This window comes from Ananas comosus, linkage group 2 (genome assembly GCF_001540865.1).
Source record: "Ananas comosus cultivar F153 linkage group 2, ASM154086v1, whole genome shotgun sequence".
Lineage (NCBI taxonomy): Eukaryota > Viridiplantae > Streptophyta > Magnoliopsida > Poales > Bromeliaceae > Ananas > Ananas comosus.
In genome coordinates, this window is record NC_033622.1 from 3856529 (window position 1) to 3874009 (window position 17481).

The following is a 17481-nucleotide window of genomic DNA, read 5'->3' on the forward strand; positions in this document are numbered from 1 at the left end:
TGTTAAGGGTAAAAATGTACATGTAGGAGCCACCTCTAGAATCTCACATCGCTTGGTAAATCTGGTCTGTGTGTGATTGCGATTGACATCTCAAGGTTTGAGGATAGTTCCACATCAGGTAGCTATGGTTAGGTGTGGGGGTATGTAAGTCTGAATAGGCTAGACTCCATAACTGGGCTATAGCATTTTGGGCTAGTGGATTGCTTCCAACAAGTTATTCATTCTAGAGTATCCAGTTAATCGAGCCGCGGTCTCAGTGATGGGTGACCCTCAGGGAAGTAGGTCTTGTGGCTTTAAAAACCCTTACCAATCACCAGCTTCCCATTGTGTTGGAGGGCTGATGCTAACGAAGACATTTTGGTATATATGCAAGGTTGAATACATTTTAATTGCTATGACAAACGCTAATGAGGATAGTGGATTCATATAAAGGATTGAGCGGCATGTTTTACAGGATACTTGATTGTTATGGTGCTCCATATGTAATGGAGCCGCGGGCTCAGTGATGGGTGAACCTGCAGGAAGCAGGTCTTGTGGCTTTAAAAATCCTTACCAATCACCAGCTTCCCATTATGTTGGAGGGTTGATGCTAACAAAGACATTTTGGTATATATGCAAGGTTGAAACATTTTAATTGCATCTTATGACAAAACACTAAAGAGGATAGTGGATTCATATAAAGGATTGAGCGGCATGTTTTACTGGATATTTGATTGGTATGGTGCTCCATATTTGACCTCATCTAGATCTTGAGAAAGTAGCCAAAAGGAAGACTAAGTTAGATAATCACTAATCTTTTGGTAAAAGTTTCCAGTCTTGGAGTGTTCTTGCTGTGTTCCACCTCCTTGAAGACAATGACACATTATATTTCAGTAAACATCTTGCTTCTGCGGTCCTTAATAATTTTTCTTTTTGTGGTTCAGGTCTTCTACAGTTGAAAAGCTTGGAGCTATCAGACACTGAAGTCGGAAGCAATGGACTCCGTCATCTCTCTGGTTGGTCTTATATCTTTTAATATGTGATATCTATGTTGCATATTAAGTTGCATATGTTCATCAAAAAGGATAACATAGATGCTGTGTAATCCTTTTGCTTGTGTTTTGTTGCATGGTATGTTGCATATGCTTGTTTTCTTCTCTTAGTGCAGTAATATCTAGAGCACTATGTATGGTCAGGATGTCGATTTTAAAAGATAAGCTATTCTAATCAAAATTATGATTATCAGAGTCGCACAATATTGCTGTAGGAACTACTGGAAGTACTAATGATTGTTCTGTTGTTCAGTTTAAGCTAGATTCTTCTAAATATATATGATTAGAAATTTGCCATATTATGTTGAATTATTTGAATGTGAAGAAATGCTCAGAATTGTTCATGCAGATGTGTAATAGACAATTGAGTCCTCAGGTAGTCGTTAGCTTATTTCTGTGTGTGAGTTAGTACCATCCAGCTTTAGTTACAATGCTGAATCCCGGTCCCCCTTTTTAACTGTTTTCAATAAAGACTAACATGTTTCTGCTGCTTACTCTTGCTTTCGCTTAACTAACAATAATATGCTAAAAACAAGCCATGGTATGTATTTCTGGTTGTTAATGGTTGTTAATAAAAGCTAATTCTCAATATTTCTTAAAGAATAGAGAAGTTGTAAAAGCCAAATGTCTCTTCATTTTTTCTTCTAAGTTTAAATATTTCTCAAAGAATAGAGAAATTGTAAAAGCCAAATGTCTCTTCATTTTTTTCTTCTAAGTTTGATTTAAAGTGGTCTGATCAAATTGATATGGGCTCGATGATTACTTCTCTTTGAATATATATTTTGTCAAAGAGCATATTGTGCGGTTGTTGGTTTGTCAAATTTTTACCATGAATGGTAATGTTCTTGGTTGTTGGTTTGTCAAATTTTTGCCATGAATGGTAATGTTCTTGGCACTTTTTCGTTATAGAGTATATGGAATGGGTTTACACCTCTCTATGCTACTTTTTCCACTCTTATAGTTGTTTAGTTCTCGAGTAATTTAGGCTCTGATGCAGAATTATGTTTCGCATTTGATCTACAGGCAATCCGTAACTCGGCCGTTTTTGAAGTAGTTATAGTTTAGGGTGTAGAGTTTTAGTTAGTGATAGAATAATTGTGTACTATCCTATTAATTTTCTGGCAATTTTGGGATTCCACCTAGAGCTGGCCAGCCAGAAGCATGGAGCGTGGTAGCACAATTAGGATGATTCCATGAAATAGAGCTCTCGCAGAAGATGTATTGCTATCCTTAGGACAGTAATCGTCCCACCAAACACTACCTTAATTTTCTTCAGAATCATTTATAAGGTGTTGGCTCATCTTATAGTTAGTAATATGATTTCTTTCTTACTGCAAAATTCAACTGCAAACAATCATTTCTTTCTTAGTACTTCCATGCCTCTACATATGCATATCACTGCTTTTAACTAGTTGTGTACATGTAATTCAATGTGTTACTGCTCTAGTAAGTGAGGATAACATGACTTATGCACAGTACATTTTTATAGTAAGGTTATTTTGAGACAGCTGAAAATGCTAACTCATATTGTAATTTTTGTAGACTTGCAAATTTCAAACCCAAATTTGTTGGTTCATTGTATTTTATGAATATTAGATGATTGTTCCTACTGGAGAGTCAGTCATGTTTTTTCCTAATAGGATGCACTTTGATCTTGGTGACGGGAGAGCTTCTGTTTAGTTAGCTTCTGCATTCTCTGAAATAATTAGCTGCTCTCAATGTCATAATTGGTATAATTAGTTACTCTTATGTCATCACTAGAAGTGATGACGTCATCTTTACATTTATTTTTGTGGAACTATTGTGCCTTCTTGCCTTTGCTCTTTGCTTTCTACTGAAAGATATTAGATTTGGCTATTCTAGGATGGTGTTGAACTTATCGTAGTTTTAGCCATTTTATTGCAGTCATTGTTTCTTCCTAGTATTTCTTAATGCTGTTGACCTGGTAATTTCGATCTCAAATGTCAATCTCATTATTCTTTGACTTCTATTGCATTTTCCTAGGTTTAAACAACTTGCAGAGCATCAATCTCTCCTTCTCTATGGTTTCTGACAATGGTTTGAGGAAACTCGCTGGATTGACGTCTCTTAAATCACTTAATCTTGATGCTCGCCAGATCACAGATGCTGGGATATCTGCTCTTACAAGTATGTCTTCCATTTATTATGTTGTTGACGGCAATTTCAGTCACATGAAAATTTGTACATACTGCATACTCGATAAAATTATGAGGTTTGCATATTTGAATGTTCTTTCTATCTGACACTATATTCAACTAGTTTCCATTCATCTTGAATGTTAAGATAAGCAATTTTGCAGAATTCTTGTGGGCTATAGCTTATGGCCTTAACCCACCAGCTAACTTTCTTATGATTAGTTTGGAATCTCTGGATCAGGGTTATAACCAGTCTGGTTTCCTCAGATTTAACCAGTTATGTGCCAAGCTGAGTATTTTTGTTAGACTTTGAATTAAGAAATGTTCCTTTGTTTTAAAAAAAAATCTGACTTTTTTAAGTCATAAATACATTTAAGTACTAAATTTTTTTGGATCTGAATTTTATTTGTATTAGCTTTTGAACCAAGTTTCTAGATGTAAATTTAATGTACTGATTAGTAGCAAATCTAATAGAGTTAGAAAATAGTCTAAATTTAGATGCGGAAGATAAATTTCTTGTGGCCTTTTCTTGAGATGAGAAAAGCAAGGGGATATATTTTGGAACTTAGACCGTGTTTGCTATGGCAATAAATGCTGCTAAGATAACAATTATGACCTTTTCCCCCCTGTTGTAATGTTAGATAAAACTTCAATGTAGCGAAGATCATATTATCAACTTTTGTCAAGGGAAGTTGATATTAGAAACTTTGTTGAATATCGGATGTTTCTCATTCATAGTTCCACTTCAAATGTCGTTTAGGCAAATCAGATAGTTTTTAGGTGGAGAAACTTCCTAACGTTAGGCATTTAAGCAGTTCTTACAGTCAATTAAACATGTTTTTTAAAATTAACTCAACAGTTCAAAGAAAATATAAACATATTAACATGATTACTAGTCTTTAGTATTCAGTGTGAACGGTGATACATTAATGTTTGCCCATTCTGTGTCACTTTATCACGTCATTATCGAACACCACTAGAAAACAAGATGAACACAATTATTTATGTAACAACAAAGCCTAATCTTATGTTGGATTGAAATCAAGTATTATTCCAAAGAGATCTCTCCTCTTCACATGTTTAAAATTTTATCTTTAGGCTGTGCTGAGTTGGGGAATTAAGTGGAAATAGTGGTAGATATCCTCTTGTTTAAACTTCTATTTTGAAGCTGTGTTGAGTTGGGGAATGTAGTGGATACAGTGGTAGATATCGTCGATATCACTACTAAACAAATGGAGGCTCTGTTATCCTGACTTCCAATCAGATGGGAAACATAATTATAGCAGGTGTGTAGCCCTTGGAATAGTAAGTCAGGGTGAATGGTGGAATTATACTGTTCCAACTTATATTCCAGCCAAACACAGCAGGTATACGGGAAATATTTTTCACCATCCTCGAATAAAAATTACCAAACCAAACATTGCCTTAAGGTTGTCTTCTGCGAACATATTCAGTTCTTCCAAGGACTGGAAGAGTATTAAAATGCATATTTCATTGCTTTAGAACTTGTATCAAAGGTACTATCTTACTAGTATGGCACCTGATTAATTATCTCCTTTCATTATGCGATGCAGCTCTTACTGGATTGACTCATCTAGATCTTTTTGGAGCTCGTATCACAGACCATGGGACTAATTTCTTCCGACGTAAGTATACATTAAAATTATTACTTTTCATTAATTAATAAAACTACTGGAAAAATATTTTAGTCCATCTTATGAACATGTATTATAATCTAGTCATTTTGGATTTGCTTTCGTCAATTTAGTTTCCCTGACAGACGTTTTTGTGTCGTTGAACTTTACCTTGTTGAAGAATGAGGTAACTTCTCTGTTTAGTTAAAGGTAAATAGTTACAGACCTCACCTGAAACATAGTGAATTTTGAAATTGGTACATTATTTTATAAATATATTAATTTTCTGCTATTTTTTTTTAACTTCCTCTTTGTTAGAACTTAATGGTACCTCTCAATGTTCAGATTGTCAGGACAGACTGATTAGATACTCTTGACTTTTTTCAGGAATTGTTAAGTTCTAGTTGAACACTAGAATTTTTTTTTAAATCACATTCCTCATTTGAAATTCAGCATAGTTCAGATTAGGTCTATATTTTACTCCCTAAGTGAAATGACTCCACCCGGCAACCTTTGGTGCATAAATACTCCATATTGGTGTTACATTTCAGAGAAGATAAAAGTTGGGCCATTTGGTTGGAATTTTTTACTTTACAAGTCCTGCAGTGTTAAGTTGATGGAACCCAACCAAAATTGAGTGGCTTGCTTTGTTAAACTCTAGCCAATTCAAGCTTGATCGAAGTTGAATGCAAGCTTGATTCAAGGTGTAAACGAACATGACTTGAGCTTGATTCAAATTTAAGGCTGCTGGCTTCTCCCATTGGTGTGGTATTTCTGTTGGTTCATTGCGCACTCTATGCCCGTTTCTTTTCATCTCTTTCCTGACCTTCCTCTTGAAGGGAATCAAGCTGTTACGAAATTAGGGCATACCTTCTAACAGCAGTATGATTTCATGTGAACAGAAACACACTTAAAAGTCAGCAAATTGGTCATAGTTGACATTTATGTAGTTAAATGCTAAAAATTTTATTAAGAAAAGTAGTTATTTGTGCTTATGGTAATTAGAGTATGACCAATTGATTGCCTTCCTTTCAATTGTAGCTAAGACCGAGTTTGCATTGTTTTCACCCTACTTGGATAAAATTGCAACTCTCACCTTTTTTTGTCCACATAAAAAAAGATCATGCAACAGAGAGGTCTATTCATGGTTCCTTTCGATCATTATAAATCGACTTGTTTGATTTAGGTAACTGTTATTGATGATTGAGACACGAAAAATGAAGTGCACTTCTGGCATCGCTCATTTCACTGGTCCTTGTTTCTCCCCAAATTGTATGTGGCTTAAGCCACCTACGAATTCACTTATTTAATTTTATATTGTTGCTCAATTTGTGAACTCATTTTCATGTTAGAAAAATAGAGAAACAAAAATAAAATCCTACTGCATATTTTGGTATGTTTCAAAACAAGACTAGTTAGATATAGTTTCCCATCAGTCAGACAGAAACTGAACTAAGGAGCTTCACCCCTGTATGCCTTCAACCATATGGAGCTGGAGTAAAATTGGAAAAGTGCAAAGGCAAAAAACTGCCTAAGCTAATCTTCTTTTCTTTCAATGAAAATTGTCTAGAGCTTTGGTTATATTTTTTGTCTGTCTGTCTGTCTTTATCATCAAATTTTGACAAAGGTTATGCCACCCTTTGGAAGTATGACTATTTATGCACAATGTATGTTTTTCAGACTTCAAGAATTTGCAGTCTCTAGAGGTATGTGGCGGCCTGATCACCGATAATGGTGTGAAGAACATCAAGGACCTTAATTCTCTCACTCTCCTAAATCTCTCTCAAAACGGCAACCTCACAGATAAAACTCTTGAATTGATTTCTGGTAACTCTTATTCCCTTTGGTATCATGGGTGTTTTCAATCATACAGACTCGTAACTCCTTCGATTCCTTTTCTAACATCTCTATCTTCTTCCTACAGGGCTGACAGCATTGGTTTCTCTAAATGTTTCCAACTCGCGAATAACCAACGCAGGTCTCCACCACCTGAAACCGTTGAAGAATCTGCGATCGCTCTCCTTGGAGTTCTGCAAGGTGACAGCAACAGAGATAAAGAAGCTTCAGTTGGCTGCTCTTCCGAATCTGGTGAATGTGCGACCAGAATAATTGGAATATGGAAATTGCTGTAAATAAATCAAACTGGTGCACTTCAGTACTGTAGGTATCACGAATGTTCTAAGAGCTGGAAACTATTGTTGGGTAGTTGATCTTAAGATTGAACTGTAAATATTGGGTTGGCGTTAGAGTGTTCTTGGGGGACCATGTTTGCTGAATGTGAAGCTATTTCTCTCATAGCCTGAAACTGAGATTGCTTGAGAGAAGTGTATATATTCTTCCTCAGCATTCAGCATGATGCTGCAAACTGTGGTTCAAGATGTAAATCCTTTGTAAATATATGTTAAGCATTTAACTGGAGCTAAAATGATGATTAACTCTAGCTCTTGTTTCTTGTATCTTTGTGATCTATTATTATTGTGATTTAAGTAGTGAAAAAAATTCAAAGGGAGAATAACAATCAAAGAGGATTTCAACTGCAAGATGTCACATCTCAATCCATTCTCAATGTCAATGTTGTCTGTGCTATTATTGGAAATGATTATTAGAAATCAAATATCAGAATTGAAGAGTTTAACGGTAAACAGAAGGTTTTCGTCTGGGGACAAGTGGTTCAATGATAGCGGTGAGTAGTCTCTTCTGGGAATTGTTGTGGACGTCAAGATAAAAAAACAATAGCTTAGATTTTCAGTGTACGTAGTTTTTAAGTATGCATGTAATAAACTTTTTAAAATGCAGAAACAGGAGATGTATAATAAACTTATTAAAACAATTGATATTTAATATCTAGTATTTCAACATTCAAAAAANTAAAAAAAAAAAAAAAAAAAAATGGCACGTTTTCCGCAACTCTGTTTTAAAAAGACTTTTAAAATCGGCCCCGGGGCGTGACAAAAAATTTATGAAACAAAAACTATTAAATGTGATTTTGTTGAAATTAAAAAATAGAATAAATACAGATTTTAAGTTTTATTACTTAAATTTTTGCATTAATTTAAATTTAAATTTTAAATTTTTATGAAAAAAAGGAATGGAGCATCACTAAGATCAAACAATTTATGAAATCTGAGGGCTTTTATTTCTAAAACCTTATATGTTTATATTGAATTATTGATAATACTTTATCTGCATGATTTCATCCCCACAAACATTAAACAAGTTAAGAGATCTAAGGGCTTTTATTCCTGAAACTTTATATATTTACTAGTTAAGAAGCCCACGCGATGCTGCGAATAGTTATTTTAAAATTTAATTTTTAAAATTAGTCATAAAAATTAATTTTAAAATAATTATGAAATGTTACGAAAAAATTACGGAACGATTTTAAATAAATGCAGCTATCTTTCCTAACATAGAAAATATAATGAGCTCTCTCAACAATAAGCTATTTTGAAATAGTTCGTCAACTTTATTAAGTATTTCTTCATCTTGTTTTCTTTTTTTTTGCTTTGATATTACTAATTTTGCAAGATTATCTATGATATTTTTAATCTTTTGAGGGGTATGAATGAATTTACCTCATGTTAATTATTCCAAACATGGTCACGTGTCTAAAGGATTGAGAAATAATAAATGATATAATCAGAGCATTCAAAATTTTTAGTAGATATGCTAGTCCCCCATTAATTAGTGAAATAAGAAGAGAAATTTTTGTTTGTATTTGGTGCGTTAGTATATTTTATATAATTCTCGTAATTAAATTTCACAAAATATAAAAATAGCTTAAACTCCATCAACCCTTTTTCTACTTTTTAATTTTTTAATGTACAATCTATATCTGAATGCTCAATATTATAAAATTAACATTTATATTTAATACAAATAACTTAAGCTATTTAAAAATTATTTATATATTTTAAATTTTATTAAAAAATAGATTGAAATTTTTAAAAAAATATAAAATATCTTTTTTTCTATATACAAAAAGAGAAAAAAAAATTTAACAGAGAGGAAAAAACAAATTTCCCCTCCCCGTCCCCTGGCTGGGCCCCACCGCACGGGGCCACGCTGCGCGTCCTCTCGCGCACCGCGCCGCACCACACCCAGCCTCGCTTGCCGACGCCGCGCTGCGCGCGCGCCTGGGCCCCACATCACCCCTCCCCTCTCCCTTGGATGGGGCTCACCCGCACGGGGCCCACCCTACGCGCCTCGCGCTCGCTTTCTCCCCGCGCCCGCCCGCTCCCCGCATCGCGCCCACGCCCCGCGCCGCTACCGCGCCCCGCGCCCCTCGCTTGAGCTCCTCTCAGCCACGAGTCTCAGGATTGCATGGCACGCACTTCGCAGTGGATAGTCAATTAAAATATATAATTATTAAAATTTTATAATTAAAAAATTATTTAGTATATTAAAAAAATAAGTTTTTATTAATATTTTTTTAATTTTTGAATAATTATATTATTCTAACAATTTTATTTTAAAATTAATCAAATTTAATAGTTTTAAAAACTATTTTATAAATAACTTTTTTAACTAAAAGAAATTAAAAATATGAATGTATCACTTAGTTATACAGATTTAGTTAGTATATTTTATACAAGGATAAAAATTAAATTTTGTAAAATATAAAATTAACTTAAACTCCAATATTTCTTCTATTTTTTAATCTATAATCTATATCTAATTGTCAAATATCAAATAGTTTAAACTATTAAAAAATTATAGCCAATTTGCATAAAAAATCTATTAGGTTTGAGCTTTTGTAAAAGTAAGGCCGCCTATATAGATTTTGCAGGTTCGGACCGAATTTTCAGAAAGATGACCAAACTACCCATCTTTCAAAATGCATAAAAAATACATGCATTAAATGCCTAGAAAAATACAATTACTAAGCTGTAAAGTATTAAATTCTATAGAAATGACAACTATTAAGCCACAATTACATGTACCCTTATCGTGAAACGAGAATTCTCATTAAAGACAAAATAAAAAGAATAAAGTTTAACTAATAAGATGAAAGAGTATAACATACTCTTCAAAATAGTGCAATATCTGTGTAAATAGTACAACATATGTGTTTTNTTTTTTTTTTGAGGGATAGGTAGCACGCCACTCGCTTCGTTTATTTCATTTAGAAATAAACTTAGTTGAAAATATGAATCAACTAGGATTCGAGCTTGGGACCTCAGGTATCAACCACAAAGCCTTTTGCCAATTGATCTAGGGACGGTCGGTCAACATATGCATTATTAATACACATCTATACACATACATTATTTCTCATAATTTTTTGCCACGTGGCAGTACCATAATCTCTTATTCTTAAAATTTTTACTCTCCAATTATTGTGACTGTTCGCCTTCCTCGTAACGTCTGCCTTTTCGGCTTTCCGTTTCATTAATTCTTTCTCTGTAACGTCTGCCTCTTCGGCTTCCCGTCTCATTAATTCCTTTTCGTAATGTATGTCTCTTCTGCTTTCCGTTTCATTAATTCCTTCTCTGTAACGTCGTTGTTTCGACTTCCCGCCTCATTAGTTTCTATTTTCTAAGAGGCGTTGCTCGAGAAAACTGTGGGCACGGCTTATGGCGTTCCTGACAACGATCTCGCATACTACGTCCGCTCCAACCTCAAGCCCTGCAGGCGCGCCGGCCTCGCCCTCGCCGTCAACATCGGGTGAGTCAAACTCTAACCCTAGCCCCCAACCCTCCTCCCTTGATCTCGATCACTTAAATTTGTAATGTATAGTTATGCAAAGATTGTGTATCCCTCTCCTCTAATGGCTTCGGAGAACGAAAAGTATCGACTAAGATATGGACTTGCTGAAAATGGGTTGAAGGCACTACGGTACTTCACAAAATCGTCGGTATTAGTAGAAAATGTCCTAAATAAAAGTACAAAGGAGTCCAATTTTTATGTAACAAATTTTTTTCTCCTATAATTTTTTTTATCTTTCATTGTTTTTCATTGAATTATAATTTTATTCTAAAAATTTTAAAGAACTTTTTATATTATTAAATTTAATCAAATATGATTATATCCGCCGCGTCGCGCGAGTTTCTACACTAGTTTTACATGATTTTTATACTTAATTATGTATACTTTAGTATAGTACGCGAAAATAATATAATATATTACAACATACTATAAAAATAATATAATATATGTATAAATGGTACATATTTTACACTATTATACAGATATTTATATCATTTGTACAAACGTTGCACTATTATGAGAGGACGCTGCACCATTTAGATGTGTGTTGCATTCTTTCTTTTTGAAAATTAAAATTTATTGTATATTAAATAAATTGTCAATTTTTTGAAAATGACAACTACACGCTAAGCCATAATTATATGTAATTTTCTCGTGAAACGAGAATCCTTATTCAAGACAAAATAAAAAGAATAAAATATAATTAATAAGATGAAAGAGTGTTGTTTTTATCTCAAATAGTGTAATGTGTTTTTCCAAATAGTGCAATATTTTGAAAATTTTAATGGTGCAACATTCTCTCAAATGGCGCAACATTCTCTTATAATAGTGCAATGTTTATATAAATAGTATAAATATTTATATAAATAGTGTAAAATATACACCGTTTATATATATATTGTATAATTTTATAGTATATTGTAATATATTATACTATTTTTGCGTGATATACTATATTATTCGTAATTTATACTATTAGAAAATTAGTCATTAGTGACAATTATTTATACTGCTAAATAATCAACAAATGCTACTAAAAGTTTTAGCAGCATATGATATCGAATGCTGCCTATACCAATGTTACTAAAAGTATCAGCAGCATTTATAATAAATGCTGCCAATATAAATCAATTAGTGTCATTAGAAAAATACCGCTAAAAGGGATTAAATACTAATTTTAAATTATTTATTAGTGGCACATAAATATAATGCTGCTAATACAAATATCTGATTTTAAAAACTAAAATTTTAAAATTATAATTTTATTTTAAATTTTTTTGAGATGCTACCCGCTTCGTTTATTTTTTTTTAGAAATAAACTATGCTGAAAATGTGAATTAACTAGGATTCGAACTTGAGACCTTGAGTACCAACCACCAAGCCCTTTGCCACTTGCGCTAGTGACTATTAACTACAAATATTTTAATTTTTTCTATTTTAAAATTTTAAAATTTAAAATTTTAAATTTAGATACTAAATTTAAATTTTTAATTTTCAAATATCAAATTTTAAGTTTCAAAATTAATAGTTTTAAATTTGGAATTTTAAATTTAAAATGAATTTAAAAATTTAAAATTTTAAATTTAAAAATTAAAAATTAAAAATTAAAAATTTTAGAATTTAAAATTTAAAATATAAATTTTAAAATTTAAAATATAAATTTTAAAATTTAAAATTTTAATTTTAATTTTTAAAATTATATGTTTCGAATTTTAAACTTTAATTTTAAAATTTTTAATTTTAAATAAAAATGGATATATTAATAATTATATATTAATTAGTAATGATATTTACTAACAAGTGCTGCTAGTTTATTATATTTAGCGGCATTCACTAATTTATACTACTGATTTATCATATTTTGCAACATTAACAGTAAATTACTGCTAAATAATTAAACTTAGCGGCAATTATCAAGTAATGCTGCTAAATATATTAATTGGCATGATTTAAATAAATATTGCAGAGCAAATATTGCGGCATTTAGAAATAAGTGCTGCTACTTTATTACATTTAGTGTCATTTTTTATAAAATGCTGAAAACTTCAGCGACATTCACTACTTTATGCTGCTAATTTATTTTATTTTGCAACATTAATAGTAAATTGCCGGTAAATTATTAAATCTAGCGACACTTATCAAGTAATGCTGTTAAATATATTAATTAGCATTATTTAAATAAATACTGCGGAGTAAATGTCGCTAAATCATAAATTTGTTGTAGTCTAAAAATCATTCAAAATATGTTTTAACAATACATATATTACACTATTTATACAGATATTGCACTATTTGGAAAAACATTTACTCTATTGAAAGGATGTTGCACTCTTTCATCTTATTGATTATACTTTATTCTTTTTTATTTTATCTTAAATGAGAATTCTCGTTTTACGAGAAATATACATGTAATTATGGATTAACAATTGTCATTTTAAAAAAATTGATACTTCATTTAATATGTAATAAAATTTAATTTTCAAAAGAAAAGAGCAACACACATCTAAATTGTGCAATATTCTCTCATAATAGTGCAACGTTTACACAAATTGTGTAAATATTTATACAAATAGTGTAAAATATGCACCGTTTATATATATATTATATTATTTTATAGTATGTTGTAATATATTATATTATTTTCGCTTAATATACTATACTATTTATAATTTAGTGTAAAAATTATTCAAAATGTGTATTAACAATACATATGTTACACTAGTTATACAGATATTGCACTATTTTGAAGAGTATATTGCACTATTTGAGAAGATATTGCACTCTTTCATCTTATTAATTATACTTTACTTTTTTTATTTTATTTTGAATGAGGATTCTCGTTTCACGAGAAAGGTACATGCAATTATGACTTAATAGTTGTCATTTCCAAAAAAATGACACTTTATTTAATATGCAATAAAATTTAATTTTCAAAAAGAAAGAGTGCAACACACATTTAAATAGTGCAACATCCTCTCATAGTAGTGCAACGTTTGCACAAATGGTGTAAATATCTGTGCAAATAGTATAAAATATGCACCGTTTACATATATGTTGTATTACATTTATAGTATGTTGTAATATTATGAGGACTGAGATTTTGGCTGTGTAGCTAAACTCTTTGTTGACGATATTTTTGTGTGTAATTTAATTATATAAACACTCGTCAAGTTTCAGGAGAAAATGAGTTAGGATGGAGAAGTTACGCGACCTTTACTATTCACTTAAAGTGAATAGTACTAACTCGGGTTTTCGGAGAGGCCAATCAATGGAGATGGCTTCTGGTGCGTATTGGACACTGTTCATAGTGATCCAATAGCTCGTTTTCAATGGCGACTGTCTTGGACCCAGTGGCACTGACGGATTTGGGTTTTGATACATGGTTTTCCAGAAAAAGGAAGTTTATTGGATTTATATATATATATATATATATATATATATATATATATAGGTGTGGTTTTTGGAAGATTGGAGAGTGGATGGGTTTCGTCGCAAATCAGCGACCATATCTGTAGTACACCGAACTTTAGCAAATTACGAAGTTCAAGTGTGGGAATAGCAATTGAAACTATTCCATATATTTTGAGAGGTTTTCAAGAAGTTTTCGGCAAGTTATTGAAGTGATCAAATGGTCGGAAGAGCAAAAGTGCATTGAAGCGGCGAAATTCTGGTTTTTACATTGAGTACCGGTACCAACTTGCCAGAGTACCGGTACCTAGTACAGCAGCTGTGTGGTTGAGGCTGTTTTGGTCATTTCACCTTTGAGCTTATCCTTTTATTCCCCAACTCGATCCCTGCAATAGCTTAAGGTGTGCTGGAGTTCAGAGAACGGGGTTTGAAACCTTCTCTTTCTCTCTCTATGGTTTTGAGGTATTTTTGAGTAAGAAAGTAAGATTTGAGCTAGTTTCTTTCCTCTCTCTTGTTGCTAGCTGGGTTGGTGACTTGTGGAGCTGCTTTTGGAGGTGTGGGAAGACTTGTTTAGCTGTGTTTCGCAGCTCTAACTCAGTAGGGAACTGAATTGAAGCTTTGTGAGGTGAGCTATTCAACCTCTCTTCAGTTTGATGCTTAAGTAGTGAAGTTTGAGCTTGTCTTTGCTTCTTGCTACCAGCTGGATTGGGGGTGTCACGCCCCGGGGTCCCCTTTTTGTTTGAAACACAGCGGAAAAGCGTTTGAAAATTTTTTTTTTTGAAAGCCTGACCCCAGAGTATGCCAGATCCGCCACAAATACAGGGAATCCACTGTTCACACGGACAGAGTCTCCCCTGTACTTGCACGGCGTCACACAAATACAAAAGTACAAACAGTATACAACCACAATTTAATGAATATACAGATAGCTATACATTCATACATTCACCATTCACACCGTAGTTTTACATTCGATGTTTAAACAAAAGTCCACGAAAAATCTTTTGAAAACTGTTCCATACGCGAAAACTTTTATATTTTATAAAAGCTACCACGAGGGGTAGAAAATCTTTTATTTTACCAAATCCAGAAATCCTTTTAATACATTCATAAAAGTCCATATATTCCAATGTAATAAAAATACTGNGAAACTTGACGAGTGCTTATGTAATTAAATTACACACATAAACATCATCAACAGAGAGTTTAGTAGCACTGTCAAAAATCTCAGTCCTTACAGGGGGAGACTTGTAACAGCTGTAGAAGCAGTGTTTTAACTGTGGTTCTTCAATTTTAACTCAGGAGGACTTGAGTTGGAGCCTTGGAAGGTGATTAGCTACTACCCTCTCTAGTTTGATACTATAGTAATAGTACTAGTGGTAGTAGTAATGATGCTCCCTTTGCCACTTGCTCTAGGGACGGTCGATTCCAAGTTGGATGTGTTGATAGTAGTTGTAAAAGGGGTTTATGGTGTATGTTCGTAGCAGGTTCGCAGCAGGCTTGGGTGAAGCATTATGGCTGAGTTTGGTGACTATTGTAGGTTGGTTTGGATGTGCTCCAATCTGAATTGAAGTGGAATTTAAGTTCGGGATTCTATACTAGGTAAAATTCTACCTAAATGAGTGATTATGTGAGATTTTTATAAGAAGCTCGGTTGAAGCTCTTAGCTAGTTCAGCATACTTGTTAGGGTGCTTGGAAGCCAGCGGATACCTTCGCTCGCGGGATCGACAAAGTTGACAGCAATTTGGTGGGTTTGACCTTTCCGAAATGGGTGAATTCTCTCTATATCTTCTTGACATTATGGAATTGGAATTATTACATATTCATGTGATCATATGTATGTTTGAATGAGTTGGAGCATGCATCAATATGCATATTAATATTGGATATGATGGAACCTCTATGTAGTGGAGGAAGGGTTATGAAATTGATTAGTCTACAAAAATTATTTGTTCTGTTAGCATATTTTCATGATATGAATAAACTGGTGTAGACAAGTTGAGTATGATGTCATTCAATAGAGTTAGCTATAAGGATATGAATATGACATTTAGCTCAGTTGGATAACTAAGTGAATGATGTATTATGATGAAGTATCTCTTAGTTAAATCATGCCATTCCATGTTATAGACATGATGCTAGAACTCTTAGTATATCATGTATAGTGAAGTTATTCACACCCTCATATGAAAATTATGTAAAGAGAGTATTGCAGATGTTGCTTCGCATAGTTGTTTGACAAGTGGTTTTGGCCTTCATCAGATAGAACTAATATGAACTGCGTGTTTTGTACATAATCTAGTTAAGTAACTAGAACTGGGCATTATGACATAACCTGAGTATCATACTAATGAATATGATCTAGTTAAATGACTAGAATTGAACATAATGTTATACTTGTATAGTCAAGTAAGAGTACTTGCATAATACTTGTTTACTCCAAGTAGTGGAGGTTGTTGTTGGACCATAGATTATGTGCCATGAGTTACATGAACAATAGAATGAGTCATTGAGTATGACTTTAGTAAACCACTTTCCTTATGTTTAGGGAGTAGTGAGAGAACTATATATGAGTATACGGGTATAGCCCGTTAGAAACATCAATATGATGTAAAGCATGTATTTGTTTAAGTCATACTATCTATTGGTAGAAATATGTCACCAAGTAGTTGATAGTGAATTATGACTTAGTGTTGAGAGTCGACCTTGTGTCGAGTTGAGATTCCATATTAGAGATATGATGAACTTGTGATACCTATGCTATGGATTATGCTTGCATGCCAATGTACTCATTCGCACATGCTTGTGAGGGTCGCGCCCCACAAGCCGGCACTTCGGAGTTGGCCTAGCGACAGATTGCTTGCTTGTGTACGAAATTGAGCGCCGAAGTGGATTGCTGTGGGTAGTGTTGACTTCCACAGGACCATTAGGCACGGCGCGGCTGGGACTTTACCATGTGTAAGTCCTTTGTTAATTGGGTTAATAAAAGTGATTTTAACCTTAGATGGATATAGTAGTAAAGATACTTTATGTCATTAGTTGAACATACCTAGTAGTGGACATACTAGGAGGTTGACATCCCTAATAGTCAGTAGTATAGGGATAGTACCTGAATGTTTACACTCTTACTAGTGTAGTAAATAGCTACATGATGTCATTAGCTAGTAAGTAATGATGATATTATGCATACAGCCTGACATATAGCTAATTTAACTGTTAATTGGCATGACTTATAGAACTTGTTATGATAAATTAGTATATAAGATATGTTAGAAACCATATTTAGTTGAGGCATGTTTATCGCTAACTTACTTTATCTATGGTTGCATTTACTTTGCTTATCTATTGTTGGTTACACATGCCTCAGTTGACCTAGTGGTGTACTTCGCCACTCTCGGCGGCTTACCCACTGTGAACTATTGTTTAATAGTTCTCATGCCCTTTTATTGGTTGTTTTATACAGAGCCTTCCACAGCAGTAAAGGCTAGGGGTCCTGACGAGGGGTCAGCGGCTAGCTAGAGCCTTCTCGATGTTAAATAGAC

The 17481-nt window shown here is 33.2% G+C and overlaps 1 protein-coding gene and 1 long non-coding RNA gene across 4 annotated transcripts in view; both read left to right on the plus strand.

The window, feature by feature from the left end:
- LOC109705952 (F-box/LRR-repeat protein 14) overlaps positions 1-7277 on the plus strand; it is a 29342-nt gene extending 22065 nt beyond the window's left edge. For 2 of the 3 annotated variants that reach the window (XM_020226767.1, XM_020226775.1), the window contains exons 12-16: positions 924-995; positions 3036-3179; positions 4762-4833; positions 6502-6648; positions 6746-7277. In XM_020226767.1, coding sequence (XP_020082356.1) covers positions 924-995; positions 3036-3179; positions 4762-4833; positions 6502-6648; positions 6746-6930 — 620 coding nt within the window. In that variant the 3' untranslated portion in view covers positions 6931-7277. The remainder of the gene's footprint in view (positions 1-923; positions 996-3035; positions 3180-4761; positions 4834-6501; positions 6649-6745) is intronic. The other variant, XM_020226781.1, reaches the window with a different exon arrangement.
- Positions 14350-15718, plus strand: LOC109705974. The gene is made up of 3 exons (XR_002214992.1): positions 14350-14563; positions 15423-15540; positions 15627-15718. It is a non-coding gene; the product is annotated as an uncharacterized LOC109705974 (long non-coding RNA).